Source organism: Bactrocera neohumeralis, chromosome 4, assembly GCF_024586455.1.
Source record: "Bactrocera neohumeralis isolate Rockhampton chromosome 4, APGP_CSIRO_Bneo_wtdbg2-racon-allhic-juicebox.fasta_v2, whole genome shotgun sequence".
Classification (NCBI taxonomy): domain Eukaryota; kingdom Metazoa; phylum Arthropoda; class Insecta; order Diptera; family Tephritidae; genus Bactrocera; species Bactrocera neohumeralis.
The window spans coordinates 2,421,870-2,436,830 of record NC_065921.1 but is presented as its reverse complement, the minus strand read 5'-3'; the positions used below and the strand labels follow the sequence as shown (position 1 = coordinate 2,436,830).

Below are 14,961 nucleotides of genomic sequence, written 5' to 3'. Positions count from 1 at the left end.
TTCGGACTAGCTGGCAAGCAACCGACTTCAGTTGGCGCGGCGCGATCAGTTAAAGGCGGATCGTGCTTGTGTTAAGACGTCTCCAAGCGAACATTGCAAGTGGTAAGTGCGCGCAACCAAGTGAAAGAAGCAGCAATTCTCGGCTGTGTTTGGTGTGTAATGTGTAACTAAAGTGCAAGCTCAAAAGTCGCTGCTGAAATCGGCTTGAAAGCGGTCGCAGGTCGCGGGTGCGGATTGTGTACAAACAAGAATAACAAACGCATTTGCAACACATATACACACACACACATCCAGACGTACTTTATAATCGAATGTGATGTGTGATACATTGGCTCATAGGAGCCGCGGAGACAGGTGAAAAATGTCACTCGGCAAAATTTTTAGCCTCGCACGCCGTCGGATCCGAAATCGGATATAGGCATTTGAAAACGGATTTGAATTGTTTGGTTTTTGATCTCAAAGCAACGCAAAACTTAATGGACAGTGCCATTTTACACGCACACATGTGCGTTGTGTGTAGATTTGCCCAGATTGGAAGCAAAAACAAAAGCAAAACACAGTGTGTGCAATAGGTGTACGACAAGACGCGGAGCGGAGGCAGCAACGACTGCAAAGATGGCTTAAAAACTTTCTTTTTCGTCAGCATTCGTTCACTTGTCGGAATAATCGGAATAATGCGCGCATGTGTGTGTGTGTGTGTTGCAAATTCGTATGCCTGTGTTTGTGCGCGCAAAACTTCGCTCGATGCTGATGCGAGTGCGAGTCTAAAAATGAAAAAAGAAAAAAATGAAAATAAAAACAAAAGAAATTGTAGAAAAAGTGGCTAAAGTTGCAATAAGAAAGATATACATATGAATTGCCTACAAGCAGCAAGCAGCGAAGTCCATGTGCGTATGTGTGTGTGTGTTTACCTCATGGCAGGCAATTAGCGCAGAAAAACAAAAACAAAAGCAAACTAATGAAAATAATGAATTTCGCTGTGGAAATTGGTGCAAGCAAAAATAAAAGTGTAATATTGTGACATGCATACAAACATACATTCATGCATACATTCATACGTTCATACTTAGTGCTTACAAGCTCACGACAAAGGTACACCCAAAGTCACATTCCTTCCAAAGCGTGGCACTGTGTGTGCGTTCTTGTGCCTTACTCTAACATTATGCGGGCGATAGCAATTTGGTGCGCGAGCGCTAAATTAGGTTGCACAGCGATAATTAACGCTCCACACACACATACATACATAGATGCATTTGACGTGCCAAGTACGCTTTACAAGAAGTGTGTTTGCCTCGCTGCATGGGAATGGCAAACAGAAAGAAACGCACAACCAACTGTCAATTTTTCTCCATATCGGTACTCCTCACATATACATACGTACATAAATACATATGTATGTGTTCACACAATATTCGGAACACACTCTAGTCAACAGAAATCTTTGAAGAATATATGACATAAATACATAGTAAAAAAATAGTGGCGCCTTTGAAATGGTCAATGCTTGTATCAGACTACCTTTAATCAGCTCTCAGTTTTGCTGATGTCATCGATGATCATCGAATATTTACGAAAACTGAATCGTCTAAAATCATCCCAGACCGAACGTCAAACGGGTTTCTTCGTTCGTCTTGTCCTAACTGGAAATCATTATTTCCAAAGTTATTCAAAATTGTATGCCGTATTCGAAGTGTACAATCGAATCAATACAATTATAAGTTTGTGTCGACCGCCCAAAAACAACAATTTGTTAAATGTATCAAAATCAGCCATTTCTTTTGTATTGCTTTGTTTTTGTGATTCAAGCATAAATTTTTGAAAGATTTCAACAAATGAAAATCCGTTTTTTGATCGATAACTGTAAACGAATAGATTTAAAATAACACAAAAACCAAAATGTGAACGGAAAAATCGTGAGAAAAATAAAAAACAACTAATTTTTACATCATGGTTGGAAGCTTGGCCAGCGCTGGCCCACCATCCGTACATGCGCTGTCTCAAAAGCCTTTTGGCCCAAGATCGATCGCAAGAGGTTTAGAGAACTCTTTGTCCTCAGTGAGGTTAGCCTCTCCCTAATTTTGGGGCTTTTAACGGGCCTTTGTCCTATTGGCGTCCACGCAGTAAAGCTGGGAATCCTACCAGACCCCGTCTGCAGAAGCTATATGGAAGAAGATGAGGTGGAAACCACTCAACACTTTCTTCTTGACTGTCCTGCGTTTGCTTGGGAGGTCAAGATTTTAACACTTTGGAGCGCATACCTGCAGACATCCCGCTGAGCTGGCGGGAATGGAAATTAAACGCCTTGCAAATTTGTAGCGTTTTCTTATTTTTTGAGTTCGAATCCAGAAGTTCTTCCGATCTATGGCCTCACAAAGGACTACATCCACGTGTGATCTTTGATCAGCCATCTAACCCCAATCTTACGGATTGAAATTTGTATTTATGTATCCATTTGGTTCGGTTAAATCTATCTCCTTTCAGCACACTATTCGAGTTTTTTCCTTATTAATCGTAATTCTTTTATGATGAAGCAACCAAACTAGAAATAAAGTGTCAAAGCAATACAAATTTAGTAAAAGACTGAAATGAAATAATTAAATTTTTTTTAGAAAAATTCAGTTATTTGTTATTTTTCCATAAACATCCATATCTGAGTGCACGTATTTTCTTTCGAATGATAGCTTGATTGCTGTCGGCGACACACACAGCTAATGCCTCCCAATTGACTTGGTAGCTGACGCTGCAGCAGCTTCAGCTGACGTGTTGTTGCTGCTGGCAATGTTGCAGTTTCGGCAATTGTAACCAGCAATTTAGCAATCACGTTTGGCATTCGCTGCTCGGGGATGCGTGGTTGGCACACTGATCCTCCACTGGGTCAGTTATAACAACGGCACAACTTTTCGGTAGCAGGAATTATTTAACGGTATTTGCTTTTGGAGATTATAGCCATTTTTTCGGGCGAATATCTCATACGAGATAGTACCATTTCATAGGCGCTCGGTATTTCGCATTTTCGGGGTTTCATCTAATCGAGCTTGTGCAAGCCGAAAGTTACTGATACTCCACCAGATTCAATAATAAGTAATTCATTGGTATTAGACCTAAGCAGAGACAGAGAACCACTTTTATTGCTAGATCACTTAGCAAAGCCTGAACCAACAGCTGAGATTTCTTACTTAAAGAACTCATTCAATCAGAGTTCATAGAGCCAAATGCGATGCCCAGCCCTTTGTACTAGTGTCCGATATCGGGAAGCAAACTGGTGAAAAAATCAATATACATTTTCCATATGGCCTGTGCAACATCAAGCATCCAATGCGGCGCAGCAGATATTACCAACCGCACCAAAGTGAACTCCACGTCTAGTGCTGCGGCATAACTCGTTCGACAGTCTTGCTAAGTTGGCTATAATAAGCACTTGTATGACACTAGAAGCTAACAGTGACGATAACCGGACATTCAGGTGAAATGAAACTGGAATGACAGCACATAACAACAACGAGCGAGCAGGCAGTTGATCAAGTGGCGAGAACGCCAAACCGACAATGCCGTTCAAGTTTTCCCCGCACTCGTCTTCACACGCACACATGGTAGCGGACGTGTGAGACAATAACAACAACAATATCTGCAGAGAACAACAAATGGTAGTTGCAGTGTATACAACAAGTCAATATTGTTGACTTTTTCAACGGGCCAATGTCAAATCCGAGCTCTGCTGTGTACTTGACGTTCTTGATACTGTTACGAGCGTTTGCTGTTTGCTTTTTCGTCTGTTGGTCGGTTGGTGTGTTGGTGGTGCATTTGACATTCAGCTGCGTTCCGAAAATTGCAGCTGAGAAACTGTTACTTGTGCTATTTTCTTGTGCCATTTTCCGCAGCAACTGCCGCGGCGAGTTTTGCTTCCTTTCAATGCAGCTTGTGTGCGCGACCGTGAGTGTTCGAGTGTGTATGTGTGTGTGTGTGCGTGTTGGCTGAAAGTAGGCAAATTGCATGGTGTGCTGCAATAAGTATGTTGCAAGAATAACAACATAATAAATTGCATGTCGCCTTGTCACCAGCGACGCCATCGAAGAGGTGTCACACACACACACAAAGAGATGTTTAAATAAATAAAGTGAGACGTAAATTCAATTCGGTCATTATGGCATTATGCAAACGAAGTAAATTAATTTTCAAAGTTTTATTATTTAGGCTACTACCGTTATTATATTGAAAAAAAAAACTCGCGTCCGCGTAAAAACTAAAGTTTTACTGTTAAAAAGTGTGAAAGTGATTTTCAAATATTCCACAATAATCGCAGCAACTTGCTTGTGCGTGTCGAAATCTAAGTGTTTTCGGAATCACTCGCTCGTTTTGTGCGTTGATTGGCGCTGTGCTATACAGATCATCGAGTGTATGTCTGCGCATGCGTGCGTGCTGTTTATTCGTTTGAACGCTGTTTGCCGTTAATACATTTCTTTCTGCAATTTCGCTGGTCCACTGCAACGCTTTTGCCACGGTATTTGCTGCAAGTGTGAAGCGCTTGTACGGCTGCGCTTGGATTAGGCTACTGCGCGCCTCTGCTGCTGCTGCTGGTGCTGGTGTGTAACGAGCCGCGCCGATGAAGTGAAGGTGAGTTTTCACGCTACATAAATAATAGAAAGCTCAATGATGAGTCTTGCTAAGCCGCTCGTTTAAGCATGGATAACAAACCAGCTGACAGCGTGCTCGTACATACATAGCGGTGAAATCTAAATCTGCGCGAAAAATCGCAGCTAGGCCGGATTTAGAATTTCACGTGTCGATATGTTTGTAAATGTATAAAATATTCCCAAAGTTATTAGTGTAAACTACTTTTTGTTTCAATGAAGCCCCATTAGGGAACTTTTCTTCCAAAATTTCAAAATTCCATTTGAGTTATTTATTCATGAACGAGTTGACTCACTTATCGCAAATGCGCATTCTGCAATCTTTAATCCGAAGAGGGCCGTCGCCCCGGGCGCAACGTCTTGGGGGCGGCAAAACGATATTCGCTCTTTTTAAAACTCCAATGCGGGCAAAAATTCCTGAAAATTGTGTCAAAAGTGTACAAGATATAGGGCGAAAATGGGTTTTTTTATGGCTTTTAATAAGATGTCTTGTAAATTTACTATCAATTTCCTCAAAAACCGTATTGTGAGAATTTTGGAACTTCAGAATTTGCGTGGCCTTCCTAAATTGTATATACTTAATATCGAAGATATTTAGGTAGGTAGATAAAGGGGGGCGGCAGAACATCCTTGGCCCCGGGCGCCCGAAGTTGTAGCTACGCCACTGCATATGCCCGTTTCGAAAATAAAAACCTTTGCTCTACTCTTAATGCTACCTTTTCTTTCTTTCTTCTTCTTATAAATAACAGATACATTTTATAAATTAATAATAGCCTTATATATTGTATAACCATGCATACATATATATATATATATATATATATATTCCTGAATATTTACTACGATTGCATTTAGTTGCTTACTAGTATCGATTTTGATTTATTACTCATGGCGTTGTTAATGGTCCATTGAGGGCCATGCCATTTGAGGTTCGTGCCCAAAGTCTTTTGTTTTGCAATCGTAAACTCATGACTCAAAAACTACCTCAATATGATTGCATAACGGCGGTAAACCCATAAATATGTGCCGAAAACTAAATAAATTGATTTGTACGAGGAGCAAAATAAAAAACTATTTTTGGTGTATGTAAAGTGAGTCGCGTATATCCGAATTTCGTAGTAAATGTGACGCTGAAAACCCGCATTCGGCTAACTGTTAGTGCGCTGTCAGCGGAAAGTATCAGTGAGTCATATGTATATAACCACAAACACAAGCCAGTCTTCTCGTGTGTAGCTGGTTTCCAAAAACACAAAAGAGAAAGAAAATAAACAACGAGTTGAGAAATAAGACAAGCCGAAGTAAATATATAAAACCGCAGACGAAGGCTGCAAAATTTTCACCGGTGAGTGCCCTTCTGCGAAAGCAAAAGTAATTTTGTGAACTGGTTTTAACTGAGACAAAATATTGTGCATGGCTTTGCACTTACTAATACTTTACACATACTATGTACATATATCCATATGCCCATAGCATATACACTTGTATACCGATATACATACATATTCAGGTATTTATGGTGTGTCGCGTTTCAAACGGTTTCATATTTACAGTTATGTCTCGTAAATGTTATTCCTTTAATATAATTGTAAGTCTTGTATGAAGGACGGCTGATGGGATTGTCTAACTTCAGACACACAGTGGAGCGGAATGGAGCCGCTTGCCGGGGATTTAGTAAGTTTTTTTTTAAATATTTCTTTCGATAAGCAGTACTGTTTAGGCCAAAAATGTTCATTTAATGAAAATGTTTGTGTTGCGGCGGACTGCTATTGTATAAACTGGTTTTGCTCGGATATAAATCCGGGGTCGTTTCGCTTACCTTTTCTCCCATCCATTGGAAATGCTACGAAACTTAGAAACATTACGAACAAAGCATTTATTCTTTTTTCTTGACGGCAATCTTTTTCGCAAAATGCCTCATTATATAATTTGATCAAATTTGGCTCGGACTGACAAAAAACGGCATTGTCACTATTTTAAATTTGTTATACAATATTGTAAATTTCAACTGGGTGTCGGCGCATATTCATACAGGCTCGATGTCATCACGTCTCGTAACCAGTAATGATGTGTTTGCTGATTATAGGCTCTTTAGGTGTCAAGCAACTGTTTTACGAACTGTTGATGTAGCGGCAGAAAATATTCCTGAAGCAATTTCGATTCATGCTAGCGAGTCGACAGTCCTGGGCCGGAAAAACATTCGAGTCCATTTCGACTACTTATATCTAAGACTGTCGTGGAAACGGCTTGCCAACTCTATTTGTACAAGATTTTGATATTACTTTGACTTTTGGGTATAAAGAACCCAAAATATTAATCAGAATGTGTTGAGTCGATTCATAAGCTGCGATCCGTGGCTATTTTTCTGATGCCAACACAAAATAATTGACATTTGGTGATCAAACGAACATAGAAAAGGCAGTGCCAATGCTTTAAGGTAAACATTTTTATCGTTTCGGTTTGCGATGGTTGCTTAAATAGACCAGTCCGGGTTAAAGAGTTGAGGATTTATCAGCTGGTGAGTTTACTATGTGTCCAGTAAGAGTAGGAGTGCAGAAATAAAGCGTTGAAAAGTTTGAAGACTTTACTAAAGCAGCTTCCTGTATACCAAACGTAAAATATCAAATGCTTGTTCCCAATGACTGCGGAACGAAGCCTTATACTCTTATTTCTTTTACATGTCAGGTTTCATCTAAACTTCGCGTGTGGTGAATAGTTGAATATATATTTTTTGTGATTAATTGAACAAGCTTTGCACCAGTTTTTAACTCCTTTTGGTACCTATTTCGAGGTTATCTTGTGTTTTAGATTAAAAATCGTTTCTAAGAAGTTTTGGCATTGTACTCCCTTGAAATTCAATGTTTACTTGCAAAAAATAACGCTAAAAATAATCGAAATTATGGCGGAAGTATTATCAAACAGACGAAATACTGCACTTAAGACCCTACCACAAGTCACTTCAATTCGTAGGTAAAAAATATATTTTTAACATATTTTATGAAAGAGTTGTTTTTGCACTGGTTGTGGCATTTCATTTACTGAATTCATAGTCACTCCATTTATAATTCTAATCGCTAATAGTAAACATGTAAAATAATTGCAAACGGAAAATAATTGCGAATGTCTTGTTATATTCACGCTCTTTGCACGTGGAAAGCAACTTCCCGAGGAAATCGTTCAAATTGGCTGTTGGAAGTCAATGGCACTAAAATCGAGAAAAAAGCAGCTGAAAACAGTAGTTGACTGGGCAGCCGAAGTAACATAATAACAGTGGTTGGTCCAATACGTACAGAATTGAGTAAGAAAAGAAGAAGAAGAAGCAGAAAAAGCACAGCACTAGCGGCGTGTTCAACCTTTCTAAGTGCTTTCACTTTCGTTGAACGCGACATCGTTGTTTCGGTTTCGGTTTCGACTTCAACTGCTCTGCTCTGCTTACTGTTGAGAGTGACTGAACTTATTTTCTGGCAGTGCAACAACTGCTCATTAACCGTTGCTACATGTACTTTGATAGCTCACTCTTTGCCGACTTTTTTCGCTTCGCGCCTCGCGGGGGTTGCTATTAACCCGAGCTCTTGCTATTTATTTTCAAACATGCAATTTATTTTTAGTTAAGTTGTCTGTCTTCTTTCCATTAATTTTACTTTTTGCTTCCCGCTGGTCTGACATTGGCCAGTTGGCTTCATGTTTTGCATTCAATGCTTTTCTGGATTGATTTTTTTTCACAATTTCTCAACTTTTTATTCGGTTCATTGGAAGAAATCGTTTGTCTGTCTGCTGGTGCACTGTGTGAAGGGCATTTTGTTGCAAGCGCAGCAGTTTTCGTTTTCGTTTTCATTCGCACAGCTGCGCTTTGTATGTGTAGGAGTACAGTTATTTGGTAATTGTTGCTTGTTGATTTTTTATGCGTTTCAAGTTTCTTTGTTGTTGAGGACTGCCGATGTTGTAACCAGAGCGAGAGTGCATTTTTTTGATTTAACGAACTTCAGTTGCAATTGCATCAGTTTATTTGAAGCGGATCTGGTTTTTCTCGCGGCAAGAAGTCCTTAGCTAATCTGTAAAAGGGGTCTTGAGGCTTTAGCACCCGCATCGTTTTCATTTCGTTAGGGTAACCTTTTGCTTGTTGTAGTTTCAACTTATTTTAGACATTTTCCGATTTCGTATTGAGAGCTTAGGTGGTTCACGAACAGTCCTTATCCTTGGGGTTGTTGTTCGACGAAGTCTTGATTATTTGTTGAATTTATAAGCCTGAAGTACTAAAGGGTTATTTGCAAGTATTATTTGGCTCCAATTAGTCAGGTGGACGGGACACCTTTTGTACTTTGGTAGGACTCGAGGTTGACCTAAAACCTCTGAGGTGCTGTGGTTCCGTCACCCGACCGCAGTGCGAGTCCACCCTCTATTTAATTTTTCAATCCTACCTGTCTTTAGGTTTAAACCACAGCCACCACGTATCTCCAAAAGGGCCAAACCCAATGAGCAAATTGGAGCGAACTCCAAGCTGACCGCTCCTCGTGTTACCAGATTTATGTCTCCAGTCAGACCTTGTGGCTTTTGCAAATACCAATTGCGCACTTATCAAACTTAATGGCTGGTGACATTTGCCGCTTGAACTTCAAATGTACATATTTTCATTAGAAGGAATCTCATTCAAAGTAGATAAATTGAGTTGAACCTGAGTATACATATTATAGCACTATTTCCGACAAGACTATGCCGAGATTTCGAGGCAAGCCAAATAAATAACAGACATAGTGCATACTGGTTAGTCGCCTCTTACGACAGGCATACCTTACCGCGGACAAATTCTACCCCCTGTCCGCTACGGAAAGCTTGAAGTACAATTTTTGTCCCGCTGAAGAACGGAATGATCGTTTTATTGATAGTATTTCCACAAGTCCACTAAATATCGTCATGAGCTAAGGATCGCCATCGTATCAGCTTTATTTGCATTTCACCACGACTTTTCCCCTCCGCAACTTGGTTGTTCCACATAAATGTATGTAAATATACCTTTAGCACATACTGTAGTTTGAGTAACCTTTGTCTTATTTTGGTCAAAAGAGAAATGCCAAAATCTTAGTGTTGAGCTATGACAGACTGGCATCATGTCATAACAATCGGCAATATGGGTGCGATCAATTTCGGATACTTTCGCTTACCTCAAATAATCTTTCGCATTATTGCTTATTTAGCGGCTCCACAGCAAATACGAATTTATTCACCACACACGTGCACATATAAATACATATGTCTTTCAATTGCTGAATTAGCATCTATAGAGAGTCTATTGTGCGATCTTAAAAAAACTGAATAAATCTGATTTACAATGCAAAACCAGTTTTACGAATCTTCATCAACGGTATATTTTTTACGGTTAATTGTCTTTATGCTGGCTCTGCATGTATGTATTTGAGTGCGGCCGAAATTAAATTGAATTTAGTTATTTGCATATTCGCTTTTATAGACTATGGCGAACAAGAAAACGCGGATTGGGAATACACAAAAAAATTCATTATTTGTTTTGTACAATTTTTCTAAAAAGTTTTCACGCTGATTTTTGCTGGCAGAAGCCTATTGCTTTTATTATTAACATCTAAATGTCTGCATTGGTCATTACTGCTTCTTTAAAACTCAGCCCTAGCACCTCAAAATGAACCTCGAATTTGTTTTTGTTCTGCTGCCATTTGCCTAATGGCTCACCCGTTTAATCTGTTGTTAATAGCTTCGCTTTTTGCACTAATCTCTTAAACTATTTCTGTCAGCGATTTGCATTATGTAACAAGTCGCCATTGTTTAATGTTCGGCCATTTGTCGTTTGAAGCTTAATGACCGCTTTTTATACTCACTTCTTTATTGTTTAGCAAGCAGCCCTGGCGACATTTGCGTGGTAATAAACCTTACGTAATGCAGCCATTGTACTAAACTTATTCTAGATTTTTACAAAGTGAGTCATTGAACTTGAGAATTCTTTAAAAGAAAATGGAAAAATTATTCAACAAACGAATTTTTTTCTCATAAGTCTACTTTTGCTGGAAGTAATTTATGTAAGGTGGCTAAATGCCACCTGGACGCGAATAGAGAAAACTTTAAATTAGAAAGATATTATTTTAGATATTTTCATGAAAATATAGGGTTGTCGAAAAAGTATTTTCGTACTTCTAAACAGACATCAACTATTTTTTTTTTATTTTTATACTAATAAATAAATAAACAAATATGTACCATTTTGGTCGACCACCTTTTACCATTTTTCCGCTGGAGATATTATTCCATCAGTGTAAATCGAAATTTCGAAATTTCCGGAAAATAAGCGGGCGAACCATTGTTGTGCTACACGAACTAATACAGCATCGTCTCCGTACACTTCATAAAATTCATTGGTGGCTTGCGTGGCATTTGTCCCTTTTTTTTACAAAAATTTCAAAATAATTCAATAATTTTATTTTTGAACAGCTGTAACTTTTTTTTAACTTCCCCGAATTTAATTATTTTTTGGTAAAATGAAACTTAAAATCTCTCCTTTCCAACACTATATGGTATAACACAATGTGATTGGTAGCGCTGCAGATATACGACTGCTACGACATCTATCGACAAAATACGAAAATACTTTTTCGACTACCCAATATTATTCTTTCAGATATTTTCATAAAAATATGCTGGATTCTGTTAAATTAGAGAAAGCCTGTTGAATAAATGCTGCTGATCCAAAAATTATTTCTTAAAGTGAAAACTTTTTCTATCACTCACAGCTCAACATCAGCACTTTCCCACTTGGTTTACAACACAATAATGAGCTTCAAGCCAGACTACCTTTATGAACCCAGTCCATTCCAATTAAGACAGTCTTTTAGGTCGAGAGTGTACTCTTAATTAGTTGCATTTTCCATCATTTGATATGTGTTTATAAACAAAATTTCCATAAAAATATAACGCAAATAAAAATCGCTTAAAGAAACTCATTTTTTATTACAGCATGGAGTTTGGCAGTGATTGTGAGTGAACATGAACGTCTACCACTCATCCATAGATACGAGATTTTGAACTGAAGCAAAGGGAGACCAAATTAAGAAACACACATTTAGTGTAACATTAAATCGCATACACACACACCAACTGTGAAAACACACGACGACAACTTCTAGCTTAGGTTATGAGCTGCAAAGTGGAGCGACACTGCAGCGCAACGCGGCCGATGGCCACAGCCACAGCCACAGCTACAGCAACAACGACGGTTATGACGCTCACCAAAAGGCGAAAATCTCACAGAGGCCCAAATTCCTCGCTGGCCGGCAGAATGTCGCCGAGGAAGACCACGAGTTGGCCGCTTTCCGCAGCCACGATGCACCACAGCTTCGGCCCGGCGCAGTCGCTGCGCTGGCTGGGCGTGTTGGCGCTGCAGCTGCTGCTGCTGGCCACACGTAATATCGGTAAGTAATGCATACGTAATTTAAATGACAACACTAAGATGGATGGCGCATATTGTGAGGGGGCACAATAAGCTTTTGTGCGCAATAAATTCCAGACGCTTTTCAGGTGCTGGCGAGCTCCACCTGCAGCATTTGAAGCGGCTAAAGTAATTCTTTGTAACCTGCTCACATTGTGTTTTGGTTATCTCCGCGTTTATTTGCATTTCAAATAGCTTCGAGTATCAGAGTGTGTGTGTGTATGGCTTGTGTTTGCTTGTCGGTGTGTGGCTTGTCACTCGTTTGACGGCTTTGTCATTCTTGTTGTGAAAGTGCGTTCGCATATGTGTATCTTAGCACCGGTTCGAACGTTCGACTGACATCAATGTATTGAGGAATTTGCACACACACACACGCACATGCATTCCAACGCTGAAATATAAGCTCTTGCCCGTATATGAGCGGTTTTGTGGAACCAGTGTTTAATGTACCGGAAAAACGTTGTTGTGCACCACAACAACATTGCAACAAAGTAATAAAATAAAATACGCACTTTAATTTCGTAAAAGTTCGCAAATAAATTGGCAATGCGTAAAGCGTAACGAACACACGAAGATTATTTAGCTGCTGGCGCAGTCCTAAATGCCTTCGCCTACCAAATTCTCTCGACTCATTTCTGCATTATACAGACATATGCTTGTGGGCTTTTACGCATGTAAATTATCTGTTTACCTTCATGCAGTACGTTAATCGACTGTGACGGGTGCGCCATTTTGAGTTAGAGAAAACCTCGAGTCAGCAGAAGGGATGCAGGCGAAAGTCAACTTTTATGTTCTTCTAACCACTTTTTAGCTTTAACTTTCCATTTTATCCCAATATATTAATTTTTTTTGCTTTTAAGTGGTTGAAAATTTTCATTAGGATTAACTTCACAGCTGTAAAATATAGCTTTTGTAACAGTTTATTTAAATAATTAAGTTAAAAATTGGCAATATTGTTTTATTCTATCTAATTTTTATTCTCTATCCTGAGGCTAACACTACAACGCTAAAATAAGTTCATGAGTCTTCAAATTTATGACTCGTTCTTGCAGTATTTTTGTAGTGATATAGCACCCTTGAGAGGTTTGGTATTTTAAAGACAAGAAGCACAGTGTCAAAATGGGTTCGGTTCTCTTCTTCGAAAACTTTTAGTAACTTTTTTTTAATCCACATTTATATTTACTACAATATGCTGGCTTAAGATATAATCAAATTTGACCCGGACTGAGAAAAAACAAAATTTTCACGTTTTTTACTAGACATTTTTATTAACGCATTTAAAATAGGCTCCTAAGTACAAGCATGTTAACGCTTAATCCAATTTTTCATCGACTTTTGTAAGCCTCGGCTGGGACCGCCTTCAGTGCTTTCAGCGAATTTTGATATTTTTGCTACCGGCTCGTTTTTGGAGCGATATTTGCTAGATTGTTGGACAGTTTCATCATATACATAAATAGTTTGGACACACATAGTATCCAAAACATTTACCACAATGTGTTGGGTAGATCCATAAGAAGTGTTGAGAGCCTCTAACAGTGATCCATAAAGGACTCGTATGAAGCAAGTTTTCGTTGACTTCACGACTTTCATTGAATGCTTTATGCCTCTCCCCAGACTCCCCAGAAGACTTATGCAACAAAATGTGGACTGCTATGCGTAGTTCTTTGTGAAGCTATAGAAAGGAAGAACTTCTGTGCTCAAACTTATAAACTAGCAAAACGCTTAGTAGCCAATACAAATTTGCACAGGCCTTTAATTTCCACTCCCGTCAGTTCCGTGAAGGTATGCGCTCCCAAGTGTGCGCCATTTCAGGCAACTTTCGCAGCTACAGACTTTCCGACGATGTACACGGGAACTAAGTGCAAGATGGCGTTAAGTGTCATGGTTGGAGTGGACTTAGTGCTCCACACATGCTGCATAAGCAGTCACCCGGCAGCCACGATCCTCAATTTCTTTAAACAGATCGTTAACGATCCATAGAAGAAATCCATCAAAACCATTATTTCTCGATCTAGTATTCATTCACTATTTATTCATATAAGTAAGTATATCTATAATATATCAATATCACCACAAAAAGCTTTCTTCACTTGAAGCAATCTCTTTGATTCGCCTGGTATGCGTATGCGTAGCAAAATCCCAACGAAATGACTGTTTCTCATGTCTACCAATACGCTTCCATATTTACATAATTTCGTATTAATAGAAAATTAGGTACCGTTAGTCAGTTGTGTTTATGTAAAGCAGCCGTTGAGAGCTACATGTCTGCGCGCATAACTCTATTGCCTTGACGTGAGTGCCACATTATGATGTGAATTAATTTAGTTTTATATAACAAGTACAAAAAAGTATGCACATGTAAAGTATATTTAGAAAACCATATAAAGTGGAGCTAATTAACAGTGCAAACATATTAATTGCCATGAGAATATAACGCTCTTTTCACCACTACTCAGTTACGTCGGTGCCGCCGCACGCATCTTCTCGCGTGCAGATTGAGATCTACAAAAGACTTAAGCAGCGAACCGCTTCCGCTGACTTACGCCAGGCACTAATGCCATCTTTGAGTTTGAACTATTTGCAAGGTATTTTGTGCAAAGTGTTAGCTGTTAATTAAATAAGCTTTGAAGCACTGTTAAGACGTACCGTTTCGCATTGCAGATGACCCAAATAAATCGAGCTGAAGCTGCTCTAAGGTATCGCTGTACTTGGGCATTTACTGTGAACAATAATAATAACGAAAGTGTTGTTGATAAAAGCCCATAAGAACCGTTATTCCACCGATGTATGCTTTGCAAGCAGCTTGTACTTTCGGACACACAAAAGTGCGCAATTGATTATGTTAGTTTAGACCTCGAGCCGTTTTACTCGCTCCACCGATACCGCTAA

At 39.2% G+C, this 14,961-nt stretch overlaps 1 protein-coding gene across 7 annotated transcripts in view; it reads left to right on the top strand.

The window, feature by feature from the left end:
* LOC126756346 (mucin-17) overlaps positions 1–14,961 on the top strand; it is a 36,513-nt gene continuing 21,552 nt past the window's right edge. For 4 of the 7 annotated variants that reach the window (XM_050469336.1, XM_050469331.1, XM_050469333.1 and 1 more), the window contains exons 1-3: positions 2–102; positions 4,192–4,611; positions 11,601–12,055. In XM_050469336.1, the coding sequence (XP_050325293.1) occupies positions 11,779–12,055 (277 nt within the window). In that variant the 5' untranslated portion in view covers positions 2–102; positions 4,192–4,611; positions 11,601–11,778. Of the gene's footprint in view, positions 103–4,191; positions 4,612–11,600; positions 12,056–14,961 lie in introns of all 7 variants that reach the window. The other 3 variants (XM_050469330.1, XM_050469334.1, XM_050469337.1) reach the window with 3 other exon arrangements.